The 21,489-nt window shown below is 38.3% G+C and overlaps 1 protein-coding gene across 1 annotated transcript in view; it reads right to left on the reverse strand.

The window, feature by feature from the left end:
* ACOX3 (acyl-CoA oxidase 3, pristanoyl) overlaps positions 1-19,156 on the reverse strand; it is a 31,953-nt gene extending 12,797 nt beyond the window's left edge. Inside the window, exons 1-9 of the mRNA XM_009951825.2 lie at positions 18,989-19,156; positions 17,204-17,437; positions 16,471-16,542; positions 14,979-15,068; positions 12,944-13,087; positions 12,032-12,120; positions 2,642-2,738; positions 2,057-2,239; positions 551-673 (exon numbers count right to left, since the gene is read on the reverse strand). Coding sequence (XP_009950127.1) covers positions 551-673; positions 2,057-2,239; positions 2,642-2,738; positions 12,032-12,120; positions 12,944-13,087; positions 14,979-15,068; positions 16,471-16,542; positions 17,204-17,437; positions 18,989-19,156 — 1,200 coding nt within the window. The remainder of the gene's footprint in view (positions 1-550; positions 674-2,056; positions 2,240-2,641; positions 2,739-12,031; positions 12,121-12,943; positions 13,088-14,978; positions 15,069-16,470; positions 16,543-17,203; positions 17,438-18,988) is intronic.
* Positions 19,157-21,489: the final 2,333 nt, after the last annotated feature.

The following is a 21,489-nucleotide window of genomic DNA, read 5'->3' on the forward strand; positions in this document are numbered from 1 at the left end:
ATAAAAATAAACAGAATGTATACGTTATAAAGAAAAAATACTGCAGTTATTTTGGCTGAGAATCAGTCCTTGCACGGAGACAAACTGATCAAACTATTTCCTCTGTAAAGGGGTAACTTCCAGTGGTCTGACTGTGGACGAGAAATTCAGCATTTAGACTCAAAAGTCTCAACTTTTTTCTCCAAATGCGTGAATATGAATTACAAATCTCAAGCCAGACTCAGAGAGTCTGTGCAGGAGTTAAGAATAGTATCATTTCAGAAAGTCTTTGATAGATGCCCCCTGCAGTATTATTTACAACAGTTACAAGCTGAATTTGCATTATCATCATATATTTATGATAAACAATTCTGCAAGGGAACATAACCACAAATCCCACAGAAATCAATAAAACTTTAACTACTCCATCAAAACTAATTTGTATGCTTTTTTGAATGCAACTTTAATCATCACTTTGTATGTCCCATATTTCTGAGACATTGCTCTAGCGTTCTTGATGGTAAGATGGCCTATGACTTCTCAGCGAAGAAGAACTGTGTAAATATCTCACCTGTCTCTGACTCCTTTGTTTTGTCAATAAGCCTGCATAAAATTCTACGAAGTTCTCAAAGAGGGATTTGGAGAAATAATCTAAGGCATATGCGGCAGCCAGATAAGGAAGAAGACGCCATTGCTAGAATAAAAATTAAATAGATTTGATCACAAATTGATACATATTTTTTATAGTTATATATATGTAACTATCTCATAATATTGAACCAATGCATTTGTTTTTACTTTGTTCAAACTGGAAAACTGTATTATGGAGAAAAGATCAATAACCATCTATGAACGTAATTAAGTGTAACTACTCTATACACAGGTTACAGTTACATTATTCTAGTTCATGCATTTTATGAATTTGTGATAAACATTCTGGTAAGTCCGTGCAAAAGTCCACTGAAGCTCTGGGGACCAATGACATATTTTTTTTTTGCTTTGTGTTTAGACAATGTATGCCATGCTGGGGCCGGTCATGATTCATGTGTTTCTTCAGTACCAACATGACAGAAGTTGTAACTGTTTCACTTGCTCGTTCATTGCTGAACGCACCTTAGTGCTGGTTGCATTTGTGTGGAAAAAAGAAAAAAAAATCAGGGCTGGGAAGCAGAGGAAAAAAAGCATCTTTGCTGTTCCATGCAACTTGGAGCCCATGAAGAAAACCAGAAACTGCTCAAGGAAGCTTTTGTGGTAGAACACAAAGGGAATGAGAAGATCAGCAAGAAGAGCCCACAGAACAAGCCAAAACTGAGAAAAATTAAGAGACTCGAAGAACAGTGGGAAGCAGATCCTGGCTTATTCAGAAGAGCTGGAAAGAAGGCAGCTTTCGCCAGTTTGTAGAAACCCATGAAATCTTTCAAAGCTGCAAGACTAAGTGCAAACCTGGAAAAAAGCACCCACTCTGCAGGGACAAACTGGGCAGGTTTGTTTTCAACACTTCTTATATAGCAGCCTTTCTCATTCAGCAGATCTGGGTTTTCTCTATTTCCCAGTTACTCTACATACTCTTGTTCTACTTTTTTCAGAGCAAAACATGTTTTTCATCTGCATAACCTGCAGAAAAACTTTGCTTAACCTCCTCTCAAAATCAGTGCTAGTTTGAGACTTTGCCACAATGAATGTAATTGATTTCTATAATTTTAAAGCATAAAGGCTAAAAATGAGAAAATTAGCACAGCAGCAAAAGAAGCACTGGCATTTGCAACAAATACTAGTTTCTACATCTGCAGTACTTTCACGTGTGCATAGAAGACAGTCTTTGAAAAGACAGACAAATGTTTCTAGGTACTTCAGAGAAACATGAGTATTTTGGATTTTGCTATTCCAAGAATTTATGTCAAAAGCCTGATCATGCCAGGAGAGGGTCTCGAGTTGGAATGAACCCCCACAGCCGCACTAGAATGACTAGAATGACTGCAAATGACGTAGACAACTTTAATTTCACTATCTTCAGTGTTGCTATTTTGATTATATATTTTCATTATATAAACGTAGACGTGAATTCCAAAGTATTTACCTGCGTTTGGTACTCAAGAACAGGTATTTCTTCATCATCAGTTGGTCCAAACTGACGGCGAGCTGCTGAAAAGCGAATGGCTATTGACAAGGCAAGCTTTAAATTGGTTGTGGAAATTGCCGTGATCAGAATTCTGCCAGTGGACAAGGATCCCAGAGCTGCACTAAAACGCTCTTTAACATCCTGGATGAATAAAAGGCACAGACTGAATGGCAAGGCTAACATTTCATTTACATTCCCCATAAAGATACAACTCTGGTAGCACGATCAGAAGCCCAGAGGATTGGCCAATTTTCGTTCTTGACACATTCAGGTAAGGTGTTCAGGCAAGACTCATTTTCTCTAAACTACTCTGGGATCAGAGGGGTAGAGCAAAGAGCAAGAAGTCAGTAAAATCAGTAAGGCGAGACGTCTGAAAGGCAATTAAAAAAACAACATTCTGACTATCTCATGTGAAATCATCGACAGCCTTGTTTAAGTCCAGGCATCTATCATACATGAGAGGCCCATGCTCTATCTCTTAACCTACTTATACCTTTGTATACTTAATGAAGTGTATTAATGAAAGAAAACCTTGATTCATACCTTGATTGAACTTGAGTACTTCCCCTCAGCTGTGACGTCTCCAGCTATATTCAGTATGTTTTCTTTAGGTATCCTGACATTGTGGAACATGGCAAATCTGTTTAAACAAATACACAACAAACGTACAATCTACCTCGACATAGTCTGAGGTGTCTACATCAGAGAAAAAAGGTCACAAGAAAGACATGATTGCAGAATGATCTCAGGCACGTCCATGAACTGAGAACAGTGCCCATCCAGCCGGGTAGGTAATTTTCAGAGTATGCCTGGGAGAACAAAGGCTTTCAGACTCAGAGGGGCAGAGGAAATTCAAGATGGGAAATTGTTATAACTCTTCTGTTTGGTTTTGTTTTTTTTTAAAAAAAAAGATGATGATGCTTACAAAACCAAAACAAACACCTCATTGACGCAAGGAGACCATTTCAGCAGCTTCACAAGTAAAGAAGCAAAAAAATTAATGGAAGGATAAGCAATGTATTCTGTTTGAGGGGAGGGACAGGTAATGTTACTTATTACAGACCTTCTAGAGAGGCAGTTTGATAGACACTTTCACTGACAGCCCAGAAACCTGAACTGAATTCTCAGTCTGCTTGAGTTTAAGTTACTTAGCTCGGTATCTCAGCTACTGAAAAGCTTGGGAAGATGAACAACTTCCTTCTCCTGCTTAGAACCTGACTGGGCCATTCTGACTCCTAGTAATTCCTTGCTAAAAACAATTCTGCTGAACCACATGCTTTACTGAGGTGTTCTTCAGTCCAGTCTGGAGACTGCTTTGGAACAGAGACACTATATTTTTATGAGTCTAAAATACAGATCTGTCTGTACATTCACGTTATTGCGATACAAATGAGGACACAGCTGAAATAGCACCCTGAGAAGTAAGTGAACGGAAAATTACGCTTTGTTTAAAATCAAACGAGGATTTCTGTTCCCTGGAACGTGACATCTTAAAAAGAAAGAGCAAGATAACCTTTTCTGAATTGTGGCACCCTAGCAGCAATAAAGAAGGAAGTTGTTACAATAGAGAGAATGTCCTGAGCATTCATATTCTTCAGGAAGAAAGTGTATGAACTGTGTCACCCAAATGGGCAATACAACTTGGCACAAGTGCAGTAATATCAGCTCCACTCACGAATATTCAGTATCTAATAGCACTTGAAAAGCTGTATTTGTAATCAAAGCAAATTCCTTTTTCCTGCCAATACAGGCTGATCTATTTAATAAGGCTCACGAGAGCCAGGTCTTTCACATTAATAAATTACATAAGGGCTGCATTGCTGCATGTGCTTTAAAATTACGAGTTGTTTCCAAGGAAACATATCTGCATACTGAATTTATTCAGCCTTAGAGATACACAGTATTTTCAGCCTTAGTCACAGAGAAAAGCATCCTATCCTACCCAAGAACCAGCTGCTTACATGACCTTAATGATACAAAAAAGTGCTTTATTAAGTGCCAGTTTCAATGAGACAACACTACTTTGTAACAGAAGCAAACTAAAAAATTCCAAAAATCTGATTTCCCTCTTTGTTAATTTTTTTTTTTTTTTTATATCACTGAAAATAAAAAATCTCACTCAAAAAAGACATTTTGGTTAAATTCACATTCTCTGCTCCCTATATGCCAAATAAAATACATCACAACTACAACTGTATAGCAACTCCAATATTTTTAAGCAACAGCATGTATGTTGGACAGAAGTTGAGCTTTTTAATTATTATTACTCACTACTTTAATTACAGGAAAGAGTGTGTGGCAAGGTTTAGGTCCCTAGTTTAGTGCACTCTTTTCCTAGTTACTGTACACGCATGGAACTGCAAGAAGGTGCTTCCTCCTAGGAGCTTACAATCCAAGCATAAGGCAAGAAGCTACAAAGGTCTTCAAACAAACAGTGAGGCAGACACTAACTACTGAAGAATACTGTCTTGATATGATACCTGCCAGTCACAGCACATTGGCAGCTAAGCATTGGTATTTTTTAATAAGCCATTAGAGCAAATGAGAATGTTAAGGAGTAATATCAATGCTGAAAGTAAAGGAGCTTCATGGATGTTTATAAAGGATCCCTCCCAAGTACAAAAAGACACATGGAAGAAAGCAATGAAATACTATTTCAAAAAGCTGTTGAACGGGTGAAAAAAACTGGAATCATATGACCATATAATCATACAGGAAGGGCTGACCTAACTGAGAGATGATACAATCTTTGGGGCACAGATTAGCAAGAAATTTCAAAGGGCTCCAGCTCTTGGGCCTTCTCTTTGCAAACACATATTTGGAGCATGTTTAGTCCTGTATGTGATTAACAGTAAGATTTGTGGTAGCAATGACAATGAACAAGATGGCAAAGTGTCCTTTCGTGTTTTACACTGTAGTGATTAGTCCAATTCATTCAGCAAAGCTGTGCAGTTGTAGATTATTTATATTGATACGTGTCCAGAGTTCTTAAAATGCAAATTCAAATCTACTAATATATAAATCTATATACTACTAACCTATTTTTAGGAAATTTAAGCCTACTAATATTGAACGTGTCAAATGTGTGACCAATAAAACAGCTCCCCAAATGACCTAAACAGTTTTACAGACTTTCACCTGTTGTGATGCCATCCCAAATAGTCAAATCTAGAGGAAGTCTTTTGTTGGAAAGAGCAAAAAATCTTGTAGACAGTTTTATTATAATCTATCCAACATAAACATAATGTAGCTAATGCTGTACCACATAGAAGCTTACCTAGAATTATCTTGATTAAAACCCACATGTATACCCTTCTTATAATAACTTTTTCACAACTAGTGAACCAGAATACTAGGTTTCCTATCATTATGTCTATTTTCTTAAAATCAAAACTAGTTCAAATAACAAGTTTTGAAAGTTTAGCTTTTCCCTTCATATTGTCCACTACAGACACATTATTTCCTTCTTTTTCTGTAAGCTGCTATCAAAATAAATGCATATAAGACGGCAAAAACTTTAAGAAGCAAAAGATAGAGACAGAACTAGCAACTAAAAATTGCACAGAAAATTCCCATGTGTAAAGAAATAAGATAAGAACCAGCGCTGAAAATAAAAGCAGAACCTTACAGGACCTGGGAGTTAGGTGACCTTGTGAGATCATTGCCAACTGCTGTTATGCTCCTTCTCCCAGAACTTTGATATCTGAAATTGTTAGACATACTGGCCAATTTGAACTTGATACCGGAACATATTAAAAATAAATAGTAATATTTAATGAAGTCAACGACCACATGTCAAATGATTATTAGCCTAGAAAGCATAGTGAATAGACATGGACCACATCTGTCAATGCCATTAGGGTAAAAATCTCCTTAAAGAATTAAAGAAATATCTTACGACAACGGAACTGTGTACACAGTCATGGGGATATCATGTACCAGCAAGTTCGGAAAATGGCTGAATTTCACATGGTGATGACAAGACCATAGGCTTGAAAGCTACCCTACTCAGGGCCTCTTCCACACAGCAAAGAGTGTGACTGAGATTAAGACCTCTCAGCAAGAAAGACAGATAGCTGTATCATATGGCTCCATAGCAATGTGCAGTTTTGCTTCATGTAGCCCACAGGTAAAAACAACCGTATCACATAGATTTCTACCTAGATTAGCTCAGCATTCTTGTTTGGGTTCTCTGGCCAGTAGTTTAGGGATCATTTCAAGCAAAGTTAGTCTTACTGACTTTAAATCACGCAATAGTTATTCACCGGTGTGCAGTAATGCTGATAAAAAAGGAGCAGCTGGAAAAGCTACAGGCTCCTTTTGCCAGTACTAAATTAATAAGCTGCTACCTATAGTACAAATAGCTCAAACAAGCTTTGGTGAATTTCAGACTCACTAAAATGCCTTTCCTGCCAGCTTTTGTTATTGACTACATTAGAGATGGTGCAGTGACAGCTCCTCCAATCCTTACAGACAGAAACAGAAAGCAGGTGAATGGTACTGGAAGGCTGTGAGTCAAGTGATCTCACGGCTGTTTATGGGATACAGTAAACCTTGGGAAGAATAACACTTCAGAGGTTTGGTGAAAAACTTGTAGAAGGAAAGAAAACACATATTCCAGACTGAAACTCACAGAAAGGTTAGAGTTGACTAGAATTACAGGAAAGCTGGCAAAAAACCACGAGGCAGTATTTTAGCTCTAGTTTCTACAATCAAGGCTCTAATCTAAGAATGCAGCTCTGTAACAGTAACGCTCAATAGCAATGACAAAACAACACAGCATTTTATAGGCCTCCTAATCCTGTCTTAATGGGCTTCATGGACACATAAAGACTCAACCCCCCTAAAGTTCTTACAGTCTAAGTGCCAATCTTGCAAGGAGTTCTGGATGTGCAGACTCCTGCAACTGTAGAGAACTGACAGAGCTCTGCTAAGGAAGAAAAAAGGTTGTTTGAAGTTCACTACAGATGCGAGGCTTTATATCTGGGTGACAAAGTAAAGGCGTGCCTAGATCTGAATCTACCTTTCCTCAGTAGCACCATCAGTGTGAACTGGCCATGGCTACATAGTTTTGAGATACATGTGAATGACAAAAATGAGGGGATAAGGCAATGTGACTACATCTTGCCCATATGCACAGCACTGTATGTACCCATATAGTGTCAAATCTTGACTGTAGAAACTAAGTGGAGAGGGCAAAACAGCAGAATACAATGATTCCACTGCAAACCCCACTGTTTTGATTTAAATTGCAAATATGCAAGATCTGTCTTGCAAAATACTTGGTTTAACTGTGAAAGTGGCGCTGTTCACAAGGATTGCTGTATCAATGGTACTGTATTCAGCAATGTACATATAGGTACAGGCATTTTTAACATTTGTTTTTCTTCTATAGCCGCTTCATTAATATTGGCAATTGTTTATGATTCTGGTCAGAGGCTGCAAGACAATAAAAACGTTAAACAAGCATAAGGTTGTTTATTTGAGAAGCAGGACTGATTTCTAGACTTGCTTTCTTATTCACATCCCTGTACTGTCGCCTTCCTTGTACTGGAAGAGCCTCTTCTGTGGCCTTGCAGTGAACCAGACCTGACAAATGATCTGGCTTGAACACCACAAACTTTTGGTGGGGTTTTTTTGTTGAATTAGTTTTCAGACAGTTCCAGTCCCCTACACAGCTACAGAAATGTTTGTCCCAGCACAAAGAAAAAGGCAGTGTGGGAGTAGAAGCAAACAACCAAAGAAGCTGAGTATGGAAATTATCTTCACCAAACTACTGTTTCAGATTGTAAGATGAAGCTCCAAAGACTATTTAGGCTTCAACCCTGTATTACAGTTCCTATCTTCCTAGTGAAATAACTGCAACCATGGCAAAATCTAAATAAGAGTTAAGAGGATAAATACTAGGAGACAAAAACCCTTCGAAGGACTAGACTTTCATTTGTTCTACCCTTAAACTAGCAGTAGCAGAATCTTAACGTATTATTGGCACTGATACTGGAATAGTAACAAGGAAAAAAATGAATTAACCATTTAAAAGTCATCTGTAAAGGCTTGGAGGTTGTGTGATGTATGCCATCTACGCCAATATACAAGGAATCATAGTGAGGGCTTTCAAAACCCGCAAACTCTTTCCTGGAGGGATTCTTTTACACCATTTATTGCTTTTCTGCCCAATAAATCCCCTTTACCCATTTTCTTTTGGGTGTTTTTTTTCGTTTTCAGTATCCAGAGAACTGAATCTGGCCTCTGTGATTGCCAGAGAACATGCTGAATGTCTTAGATTGATCACATTTTAGTTGTACATGAAAGGTTGTTAAACAGCTAATAAAATCTTCAGTTTTCCAAAGTCCTTCATTATAATTAGATACAGCTAACAATTCTCCTTCCCCTAGAAAGATGCTTTTCTCCCCTAACAACAATTCTGTTACAATAAACAGCTTTCTGTCTGGCAGTGGTTTGCTGTATCTTTGATAGCTTCATTTCAGTTCTTCCCTTATCATAGGTTTTGTCTGCTCAACAAACTGTATACGTGTTCTTGGTGAATACAGCTTAATGAGCTCAGAGCTGTTTTACAGAGACAGCCATGTTAAGCACCACTCTAGAAACACAATTATAACTGATTTTCAAACTCTTCCCCATGCAGATTCAGTTGGGCACCATTTCTATTTCTGGAGTGGGGAAAGCAGCAATTTGCTGCTATTTACAACTGGACATGAAATTGGTTCACCACCGAGTCAGTGGCAGTCATTTACTGACGTGCACTGCAGTAATGGGTCATTTTGGTAAGGCTACATTAGCCAGGGTAGACGAAACAAACAAACAAAAAAAAACAACAGAGGAGAAACAGAAATACACATCAGCACTTACTGAAGATCTTGCTTTATGTCCCTCCTCTTATGCCTGCCATCCATTTTATGGAAAAGCCCCTGGATCCCAAATACTCAAGACGTTTTTTTTCAGTGGTTGTTTTTTTCCTCAGCTACTTCCATTTTGAGACCTCAGTGAACAGCACATTTCAAAGACTGCCAGAGCACTAGCAACAGGTGGACATTTTTATATTATAAAAACAAAGACTGAAGCACTTGCATCCCCTGGTGGTAGTCTGATTTATTTTTTGGTAACAAAACAGAACCAGTCTAAATTCTCCATTAGAAAAGTTTGAGGTCTATTATTAACAATTTATGTATTGATTACACAAACTGTGTTAAAAGATAGAGAGAAAGAAAAGTGTTTTAAAATATTTTAAGGTTATTTTGTCTTTTTTTGGTCAGGCTAGCTGAAGTTACAAAGACTTGCAAAAGCCATGCGATTTTTGGACATTCCAGTTATGAAGCTATGAGAATTATTTGGAAAGACACTCAGAAGGAGCAGGCTAGTCAACTGGATTTACATTGCAAAAATTCCCACATCATTACTTCTGAAATTCTTTCCCTTACTGAAAACATTACGTTCTGCTTTTGCAGGAAACCAGCCTTCAGCTGAATGACCCAAGAGATTAATTGTTTTCCAAAGCCAGAAGGGACAACTACAATCACCTGCCTTGTTCTCTTACATAGCATAAATAAATGTCAGTTTCCAAGGAAGCTTTGGAATTTCTTCCCCATGTCCTACATAAGCATCCAGGAGCTTAACTCTCTGTACCTATACTAAAAATTAGTAGCATAATTTGCAGGAACAAAATTCAACATCTCTGCCAGAGATGTCAGACTCCGACCTTCACTCTAACCATTTATTCTGAGTGTAACTACATGGAAATGTCTCTGATTTACTAAGTGTCTACGGTAGTTGAACCAGACTTCACGCATACATTCAAATAACTGGCAAAGCATGCAGCAGACACTAACACTTGTAGTTGCAGCATAATGGAATGTTTCATCAGCACCACATACAACAGGCTTCTAAACTGCAGGCTATGCTTTCTCTGGGATAAGACAAGATATAGGATTACTAAACTGCTAAGGAGCACACCTTGACAAGGCAGTGTCTGGTGAAATGTCTCCCTGTGAGTCTTGGCATTTTGCAGATCATTCAACCAACAGTCCATTTTCTGCTCTGCCACAGCTCGTTGTCTCTGCAAACAAATGCAGAGCTCTGAAGCTGCTACCTCTCCAGTCCCCACCCAGGCCTTCATGTACCTCCAAGAAGCAATGTGTACAAGTCAGGAACACAGGCTCCACAGTTTTCAGCTGAATGAAGGTTATCTGTTGGCAACCTTGGGCTCCTCGTCCCTCTATCTTAATCTGCAGGTGCTCTCTTAAACTCAAGCTTTCTAGAACAGGGACTGTCTTAATCCATACTTAAGAGATCTAGACACATGACTGGGGCTCCTCAGGCATTGCTATTGGCAGAAAATAGTAATTTTTTTTAAAAGCAGCACATGAAAAGTAAACAGAAAGATCAGAATGCCCTATGATTGATTTAAATGACACGTGATGTCATAACTAAGATAATAGACTCCTTCTGATATTAAGATAGGAAGTCATTGGTATCTCTCATTGACAGCGTATTATGCGGATTATAATTTCAGATTATTCCGCTATTATTGATATTTTAAGAAACGCTTCCTCGTGTTGTGCTTAAAACTATACTGCAAATTAAGAAAGAACAACAGAATCTGAACATTTCTACAGAAATAGGAAACTGAATTACACTTACTCAGGCCCATGTTGCTGTGCCATCTGGTGGCTACTAGTTTGTAATGCAGATGTAGGCAAAAATACCCACCAAAACCCAAACCCCCTTCTTTTCCAGGCCTTTTCTTACATTTTTCCTCTATAAAATTTAATTTTCTATATGTTTTATTTCTTTATTTCATCTGTGTCTTCAGGCAACAGACCATCAATGAGAATGAGCTACATAAACAAAAGTCAGTGCTATTTTTGCCACTACAGGCTATTTGGGACATCAGGAGGAGGCTGGTGAAGACAACAAATCGCAGAAGACTGACAACCTTCTGGAAAGCCAGTCAAAGCAGGATTCCTTAGGATGTCTATACTTTGTTTACTGCAAAATGGTATGTTATGAAGGACAATACATGTATCTGTCACGAACTGAATCAACAGAAAGAGGTAAATTTGAGGCGTAAACAAGTGAATCCCCCCCGTACTGTTTTAGGTCTCTTTACACAGTGCTATGTAAACTAATACAGGGGTTTAAATCGTAATTTTTACAAAATGGCTGTTTTAATGCAGAAATCTACCTCAATTTCCTCACCGTCTCTCCTCCCCATCAGACATCTTTGGTCAGTAAAGTAGAGACACAGCAAGCCCATTGAAGTCCATAACTCAGAAATGGTGCCCAGGTATGTTTTTATTTCAGCTGTACACAGAGAATACAGAAAAAGATAACTAACCTTCTCCTTATCTTCTGCAGTGAACAGGATTAGTCCAGAAATCCCATGGTTTAAACAAGATATCTAGTTTCTCCACTGGGTCTCATCAATCATACGACTTTACTAACAATAAACCTTGTCTCTGGACCTCCATTAGCCTTACTGTGGGCTAGAAATCCAAGACAAAACAATTCAGGGCTTACACCCAGATGGGTGGAGAGGCTGATTAAGTTTTTTACTCAGATCTTTATGGATTTGCGGGGTTTTTTTCATTATTATTGTTGCAGGATCTATGCAAGAATGATTGGGGATTCACAAAGTATCAGTGGCACTTCATACTCTAAAAACTGAGAGAAGCAGAAAGACTACGGTTATTCAGACAGAAAATACTGAAATTCAAGATTTTTCAATCTGTTGGCTTTTTTTTGTTGTTTTCTTTTTGTTTTTTGTTTGTTTGTTTGTTTTTCCAGAAATAACAACAGCTTAAAACCACTAGCGAATACCTCTGAAGTAAAAACAGAATTGACACTGGAGGATATTTGCACCACTACAGCATGATATAATCTAGAGTGTTTCCTCCTTCAAATGGATTGACTTACCCATTATCCAACCCATTCTGCCCAAGTTTCTTTCCTATGTCACCTACCATCACACCTGGCATTGGTAGGAGAGTTTTTGTATCTCGAATCTGCATAGAAGTGGAATGAAACAATATTTCAGTTGTGGAACAATGAAAGTTTTTGGTTTTCAGTGAAAATATTTCCAGCTTGTATTCTGTTGTTAATGCTAAAGAAAGCTCCCTGATTTATTTTTTCAAGCACATAATCCTGGCTATAACTTGTACTTATGTATCCTCTCATTTAGGACACAGATCCCTTAATGAAAATTACTGTGGCAATATGGCACTAATTACATCGCTGTGTTAAATATGCCTTAACACTGATGATTGCTCTCATCAGACGAGCATTGAAACCTTCTTCAGGTGTATACAGACATAGCAGGAATCAATCGAACTTCTATGTAACAATGAGCTTTGAGATATTCCCTAATTTTGTAATAAAAATATGTTCAGTCTCCAACTAGTTCATTTTACTATGTACAACTTCTCTACTGCTTCGCCATATTTTCTGATGCTTTTAATCTTACCAGCTGACCTCTGTGGCAGAAGCTTGCAGATTTCATGCAGATCAGCCTGCAGCCATAAATCATCTTAAACCTCATCCAAGACTTTCAGGACTTCATATAGCATAGGTTAGTTCTAACTATATAAGACAGTATGATAATCTGGGGGCTTTTCAGATCTTTTATATATTCAGATTTTTTTGCAGAAAACTAATAGTATAAGACTGGCTGTACAGCCATCACAGAATCAGTAAACATTTAACAGTACACTTAAATGCTGAAGGCATTAATTAAAGAATCTGCTGGTCAGATATAAATGTAACAGCAAGTCTTTAATGTGAACCCACTCCCTCCAGAATGAAAAAAGATTAGCAATATTTCTACCCTACCTGTACAATAAAGGAATGTAATCCTTGGCACTGTCCATCAGGAGTATAGAGCTGGGCATACACAACTGCATGAGTGGCATGTTTCCCCATATTACCAACCCAGAACTTTGCAGCTTCGAAGTCAGGTGTATTGATGATAAATTCCTGTAGCCAAGAAAGAAAGGAGCAAATGATACAAAGTGTGAAAATCAACACACAGCTATTTTTTTTTCATGACTGTGGTAATGTTTTGAAAACATCCACTAACTGCCGGGGTACCCCACTCCAACAGCTGAGATCTCTCTTACTGTGTTCAACTTTGGAGAGAATACATGGAGATAGGAAAAATTTATAGAGCTGAAAAAGCTCATCACTTCATTGTAAAGCCTGAAATTCAGCCTTTTAATGGCTCATTTAGGCAGTTAAAAAAGTAAAGCAAAGTGATGGACTCAAAAACATTTCTTAGATCTTAGGTTAAGCTGAGCTGCGAGTGCATATGAGGGACTGTAATGGCTGTTTCAGCTGTGAGGGCTGAAACCTATGCAAGGACCACCTCCTTCTTATGCAGTTCTGTGCAGAAAGGAAGCCTGGCTGACAGTGTGAAAGGCTTCCCAGTTTGGACATCTGGGGGACAATGAGTAGTGGGACTTGTGAAGAATTCAATTATCCTGAAATTTACACACAGCTTCAGCATTCAGATTTTCAGATTCCAAATACTGTGCTTTCTGGATGTAAAAGAAATCTGAACTCAAAGCTTCATGACCTTAACAAAGACTTAGTCATTTCAGTCACTTTTACTGCAGTGCACTCATCACCAGCACAAAACTCAATGTTTTTCATGCTGCCAAACTCACGAGGTTGTTTTATTTTTCTGCAAAGGGATCTGATCATCCATGTTGCCTGATCACTGAATTGCTTGTATATGAAAAGATGCAGGCTGGAATGTTGTCCTACTGAAGAGTATAAAATCTTACGTTTCAAATCTACGATTCTCATTTCTCATTCTTTTGAAGCCACTTCATGACGTACAGATATGAGTGACATTGTTTGTTGACAGTAGTCCTAGTTCTGTACATTACAGTGCAGTAAAACGATCATAAACCTACCTTCTTGGGACATTAAATAACACATTTTAAATTCAACTTGGCATAAACCAAGCGTGCAGACGACAGAGAGACAGAAAAAAAATGTTAGGACAATTAACTTATTTCTGCAGCAGTGCTGATTTCAGAAAACAAATTATGACTCGTAAGCAGTACCCTAACGGAAAGGGCAGTTTATCGTTTCGTTCTTTCACCCTCTTCAGTAGTCCTGTTACGCCTTTTTTGTGTTTCTTTTTCTGATCCTTAGGAAATAATCCCAATTGTCATATATAAAGCCTTCATATTTAAAGACAAAAGACAATTTAATCCGTACGTCCAGCTATTGCTTAAGAGACACAACAAAGGAGAAGGATGCTATCCTTATTTTATAGCACAACCAGATGCTAAATGAACCACTTGTACAAGAAAATAGAAATTTCTGGATTTATTGTAAATGTTGATATATGATAGACAACCACTTCACTTTCTTGTATTTTGTTCTGCTGGAATGGAATCACTATCCTCTTTTTTAAAAGTATTCTAGGTATTGAATGCATTGGTTTACAGTAGTCAAAAATACTAATCCAGAACACTTTTTGTTTTGAAAACCCTGGAAAGTTGTGTGGGAACATGCTTATCTATTGAAATCCCCACATCCACCCTTAACTGTATTCTTTGCAGGAATTCCATTTCTTTCTCTTAGAAGGAAATGAAGGGGAGAGAGAGCTGTCTCTGAACTGAGACACCCACAGCACATGAAGTGTGATACACTTGTCTGTTTTGGTTTTCTTGAACCAGGGCTCCCCAAAACCACTCTTCCCTCCAATGTAAGTATTTGATTTTTTCTTTTTTACATTTGGAGTTGAACTTTCTTCTTCCTAGTTAATCAAAGAAATCCCTGAATCATTCTGTCCTGTTAGCAAATAACAGTGTCTAACAACACCAAATGTCACTCCTGTGCATTAAGGACTAACCTGAGTGTTATGATCAAATGTGGCAGTAGTCCGTATGCCTTTGGTATTAGTTCCATGGCTGAGTTCAGTCAGAGCAAAACATCCAAAAATCTAAATAAGGAGATAAAAGGCACAGTTCAAGACTACTTTATTACAGCAACTAAAAATAACAAAAAAGATTTTCTAATTATTGTAAATACAGCTATTGGAAAGTAATTTGCAACTGCAAGAAACCAATCAAACGTAACCCTAAGGCTAGGACAACATGCCTGCAGGAAGATAAGAGGTACTTTTTCCCTCTGCTGATGGCTGACTCCTTCAAGAGGGTACAGATTATTACATCCACTGACTGTTTGCAGCTGTCTGGGTTGAAAGAACTGTTGTGTGGTGAAAACTGGGAAGTCTGCTTGAGGCTGTTTATTTTCAAAATTGCAAATAGCCTACATTATTGAAGGGGATAAATTTATATCAGATCGCTGTATGCGTACACTTGGTTCTCAGCAGCATTTGGGAACATTGGCTGCTTGAAGCCACACTGAAACGTGCATAGTGGAATCCCTTACCCTAGACTGGTTTGGCCTGTAGTACATACTCTTCAGTAGCAAATCTTTGAAAAGCAAGTGAAAATAAGGAAAAAATAAATAAACCTGAAGCCTCAGGCAAAATTATTCTGACAAATACATATCCTCAGGCTTTTGTGCAGATTGAGAGTCAGTAAAAGAATCCATCTTGATCTTTAACATGGGGTATCAAATCAGAACTACATAGCAGTATATTGCCACCTATGAGCAGAAAGATAAACACAGCACTTCAGAAAATTAAATAAGCAAGGAATATGAATGGTTGGCAGATAAAAAAAAATACAAAAAGTGATAAAGAATAACAAAAGCAGCATGAAGCTCAGTTTGGGTGAACTCAGCACATAGATCTTGCAAAATCAAAGAGGGTCAGGCCAGAAAGTGAATGTTTCCCACATGGCCAAATGGCACAGACAGGAGAAACTGTTTAGGATTGGCTTCCTGTATCAGATAGGTTGCACTTATTTTGCAGGGCACTTGTCCCGAGTCTCCATTGGACTCCTGTGGTGTTTCTGTGACATTAAGGCATTATTATTCTCTACTTTATAGCATCAGAGTGGACTATTTATAGCAAGGGTATGTGTTGCGCAGTGTATGACGTAGATGTGAGAGGTGGGAGTGTCTGAGTGTGCAACACTTGCTAGGATATACTCTTAAAGGACTGTGGACGGAGATAAAACTGGTGTAGGGTCATCTATATCGCCTTTTGGGAGAAGTCCCCAAACTATGTCTGCATGTTAACTTGGACAGTCTAAAATAGATCCAGGAAGTGGCATAATAGCTGGCAGTGAGGACAGTCAGGGCTCAGTGCTCCACTCTGCTACTTGGTCTTTTCTTTCACTATTTAGAAGTACCTAGGTACGTAAAGAGATCAGACATAACACAGGGGTGCAGGTAGTGTCGCGGTTCTCACAAGTTATCAAAAAAAAAATTACCTCCATCCTATAAACCTGTTTCACAAAGTCTGCAAACCTCTTAGAAGCACTCAAAATTGTACCTCCAAATACCTGTAAAAACAGAGGATTATGAATTAAATCAGTGACCCCATGATGGAAAGCACAAATTGCACATGCATAATAATTCATAACAGTGATGTCCATTAAAGAGACCAGGTAAAGTAGGCTGCGCAGTAAACTACTACTCAGACTACAGCTGGAGGAGGTAACTCAGGGTTTGTTCTTGTCAAGGCCTCTTTACAGAGGACTGAAATTTTCACAGCTCTAACCTGTTCAAGACTTCACTGTAAACTCTTAAAAGTGTTTAATGAGCTCACCTTCCACTTGTCCTTACTGATGTCCCCTTGAGTAAAGTAAAACTTCAAGATTCTAGTTTGTTTTATTGCAAATGGATTGAGAACTGAACATAGCTGCCTCAAGATCAGAAAAGAACTCTGTTTTTAAAGGTACCTTCAGTTTTTCTTACAAAAGTAGGCAGAACTGTAGAGAGTCCTTTACTTTCCAGGTTGGATTCCAGTGCAGACAGGGCTTAATGACAAAGATCTACTAACTTCATCCCACAACTCTCTGATTCTTATAAATGGTTAAAATGAATTTCATTTTTGAAAACAAAGGACTGGGAAAAGATACAGCTTTAATAAAACAGGCAGAAAGCAACACAATTATGATACTACACAACATTTAAATACACACTGCACTGAACTGTACTTACAGCGCAATGTAAGAAATACTGGACACATGGAGACCAATCGTACATTCCTATACAGATCACCATATTAAATATCTTTAAAGGGTTCTCTATGATCTCTTGCTGAGTAAGAAAATCATACTCAAAGAGCCTTTTACAGCGCAGGAATGTCAGCTCCTGATACTTCTCACGGCACAAATCTTCTCCAGGATGATGTGCAAAGAGAGGATCACTTTCCAAGGCAGAGAAGATTCTGTTCTGGAGGGGGAAATTACATGAGAACGTTAATCTAAAAGCATTAACAGAACAAGATAATGTTCTTCTAGAATAATACTAGACCTCAATCTACATTGGTCTGATAGGAAGATGTAAATTTATAAAGCCAAAACTCCAGAGAATAAAAAATATTTTTTTAAACAGTCTGTCATTATATATACAATTCATGAAGCTAAATTTTATGAAAGCTCCTTCATCATGAAGTAGTAAGTGTGGGTCTGATGCACTCTGAATGTAAGAGAACAGTATGGTAAAACTTACTTGCTTTTTACAGCAGCTCATCATTCACTATATGAAGCTGCTGGCAGGATCTAAAGGGCAATGGCCCTCAATCTGAGAATAAAGGTAAAACTCCAGGGGTTACACTCAGTTAGATATATGCCATAATGGTAAAGACACTAAGCTGCAAGTACCCTGTTCCCAGATGAAAGGAGAAATTTACTCCATTTAATGGAACCGTCATATGTAGCTCTTCGATATGGGGATGTGCATCTTTTAATGTTTTAATTCGGATCTTTTTTTTTCGTTACGGCATTTTTTTACCTCAGGTCTCTGTGTCCTCAAGATATGCACATCCCGTCTTTCATGTAATTTAGAAAAAAAAGTGCACTGCATTAGGCAAAATCTTTTAAAAAGGTTTCTAAAGTCCTTTCCTCCCCTCTGAAGAGAATGACACAGTAAGAAGGAAGAAAACCAGATTTCCTGTGCTTTTCTTTGAAAGGCAGGGTCATTCTCTCTCTGTATGAGCAACACTATTTGCCCACATAGCTTTAAAACTACCTCAGACACACAGCACTTGCTTTTTTTCTACATATCTGTTATCAGATTCAGAACAAGGCATTTTTTATTTCTCTGATCCACCTTCTAAGATTTTTATAATTATGGTGAATGTTCAAGATTAGCTTAAATCCATGAAAATCTACACCACCTTCAAAAAAGTCAGTTCTGTCTCCTCCTACAACTCCAAGTCATGCACTCCCACACCACCTCTCGTGCTGCAATTAACCTCTTTTTCTGGTAGGGTTAGCTTTCAGCAAGGCAGACATGCTGATCTGACCAACTGCAATGCCACATAAGCATTAATGCAAGCACAGAAGACAGTAGGAAATTATGTCAGCCAAGGAAGACAGATACACGATGTCTGACAGTGGCATGAACTTAGTTTAGCTTAAGTGCACTGTAAAACCATGGGATATAAGATTTAATGCTAACAGTAAAGTTTCTTACAGTAAAGAAACATGGTAGAATATAGCTCGCTCTCCATTTGAAACACTCAAGTTCTTTAATGTAGCACCTGCTGGTCTCCTCTGTACTGATGTTCAGTAATTAAATGAGTCTTACGAGACAGCAAAGTAGGTTGCTTAGAAGTTGAGTTCTGCTCTGAAAATTCGATGTGCAAAACCAATTTCTTCATGCTCTATATCTGCAGAGTACTACTAAAGTAAATACTCTCCCTTTGAAAATCACATACTCAGTTCTATTGATGAGATATCTCCAAAATTAAAATATGCTTACAAGTCTTGCAAAGGTTACCTTAAGCTGGATGATATCTTCGCCGTCTAGTAAGACTGCCATCTCCTTCCAGTTGAAGGAAGCTTTCTCACGATATTTGCAAAGTGGCCCTTTAGGGAAATCTGGTAGCAAAGTTTCCCATGAACTTTGGTTGCCAGTGGCTTCTTTCAGCTTCAGTGTAGATGCCATTGTTAGCTAAACTACATCAAACAAGAAAAGATACATCACAAACTGAAGTGCCACAGATGTCTAATTTTTAATAATAAAAAGAAATCAAAAGCATTGTTACTTCAATCCATAGAGACTTGTTCACACGTATGAGTACAGCAGTGCAGAGCCAACTAAAGCCTTGTCCTTTCACTCTTCTAATACAATTGGCTTGATATAAGCTAAGAAAAAAACGTCTTTGATTAATTGTAAATGAATTACATGTCTTTATTACTGAAATATGAGTGGAACTTTTTCAAATAAGCAAAATATGAGACAGGGACACCACTGGTTAATACTACATAATAAGAAAGCACGGATGAAATAGGAAGATCCAGGCAAAAAAAAAAAAATAACATGTCTTAAATAACAATGTGAATAACTGTTACCTTGCTTCTAACTTAAATGCAAAATAATAAAATACAAAAGCACCTAAACACGCAAAGAAAGCCCTGTTTAGACGCAGGAGATGCCTGTTTTATCTCCACATTACTAGTTAACATTTAAACAACTTTTAACTAAATGACCTGTTTGTTATACGTTAAGGTCTGTTTTTACGTAACTGAAGCGATGAGCCATTGTTCATGCATAAACACAAACCAGAAGACATCAGGGAAACAGTAGGAACTCTGACCATATCTTCCACTGCTTGAATACATGAAAGAGTAAAAAAACCTTTACTTCACGTACTCCAGTTGCAAGAAACAAATTTCTGTAAAATTCTGCATATTTGCATCTCCTTTGCCTGATTTAATCTTGTCCAAAATGGGGTTAACTCCCACAGATCCACTTGGCTATGTGAGCACTACACTACCCGGGTGCCCAGGCCTTTAGGGGTATGGCACAGAAACAAATTGGTGGCTTTACACAGGGGAAACACCAATACCTCCAGCCCTGTGTACTATTCCATTGGTTTGACATGGTGAACATTTAGATCGGTGAAACAAGATCTAGTATCAACATGCTGTCCATCACCGACATTGACGTGAACGGAACAAGCGACTGGGACAAGCAGGTGACCCCGTCCGCAACGGGTCTGTAAAAGGTACAGATTAAACCTGCATAAATGAAGCAAAATAAAACTATCACAGTAGTGACTTCTACAAAACACATAAAACTATAGGGCATTTCTTCTACATGGAAGCTGTAGGTTTGGAAAATTGTAAGCACAGAGGTATGGACTTCTTTTAAGTGTCATATTGCCATACTCGAGAATAAATTTTAAATAATACAGTATGAACTTCGCAACCACGCTTCCTTTTTCCCTCTTTCTTCCCTAAGTTTAAATTTTCATTTCTGTTATTTGGTGGCTTATAACATTTTTAGTCTGTCTTCTCACTAAACATTTCTTTCTGAACAAACTTAGTGTTTCTGTGCTGAGTTGGCCTCAGATTCTTGTGTATGTGACAAAAAGCAGTAAGGCCCCACGAAGTCTGCTGGCATTTTGTGCTGTGTACATATATGGGTCATGCAAGCGCATTGCAAAATCTCGCAGAACCAGCAGGATTTCATCATCAGTACGTACAACCGCACTGGTTTGGGAGAGAAGGGGAATCTTGCTTTGCCTTATAACCTGGCCCAAAGAGCAAAGGCGTAGGCCCTGCTGCTTCCAGAAGGGGATGCCGGAGCTTCCTCTGCTGCTGCCTGCTCCTATCGCACCCAGCAAGTTCTGTCACTTATGCAGATGGCAGAGATCTGGGCTGTGTCGGTAAGATGCAAAAATGACCGGGCAGGGGAACAGAAGCTGGCCACGTTATAACAAGGGGACCGGCTGGAAGGGGCAATTCTCAAAGGTACTGGGAGGACTGAGCCAAGGGCTCCGTACAGACTGTGAGCACAGCAAAGCATTCCACTTTTTCTGTCCCGTTTTTTTTTTTAGAGGTAAATGTGGCAGAAAAGGCTTCTGGCTCAGAACAGAGGAAAATTTACATCAAAATACTGCAGTTAGTGCACCAATCTTTATTTACATTGCAAATCGATGAGATTAATTTAATGAGAAAACTTAAGTGTTCATAAAAAAGGATCCTGTACTTAAAAAAAATTACATTTTTCTGTCTTCACACAATGTTTTGATGTAATTTGATTCCAAGCAAACAGTTTCAAAACTAATTACGAAACCAAAACAGGCAGTTACAATAAAAAAAGGAACAAAAGCACTGCCCTAAGGAATAACCTCTGTGTTAATTTCAGTCTTGCACCAACATTTTGAAACCTGTGTGTGGATGTAGCAGTAAAAAGTGACACATGTTTTCTTCAACTTGTGGAAAACTGCTGCAGCTTCACTGAGAAATGCTGAGTCGAAAACCTTTTCATGT

This window comes from Leptosomus discolor, chromosome 4 (genome assembly GCF_034619465.1).
Source record: "Leptosomus discolor isolate bLepDis1 chromosome 4, bLepDis1.hap2, whole genome shotgun sequence".
Taxonomy (NCBI): Eukaryota; Metazoa; Chordata; class Aves; order Leptosomiformes; family Leptosomidae; genus Leptosomus; species Leptosomus discolor.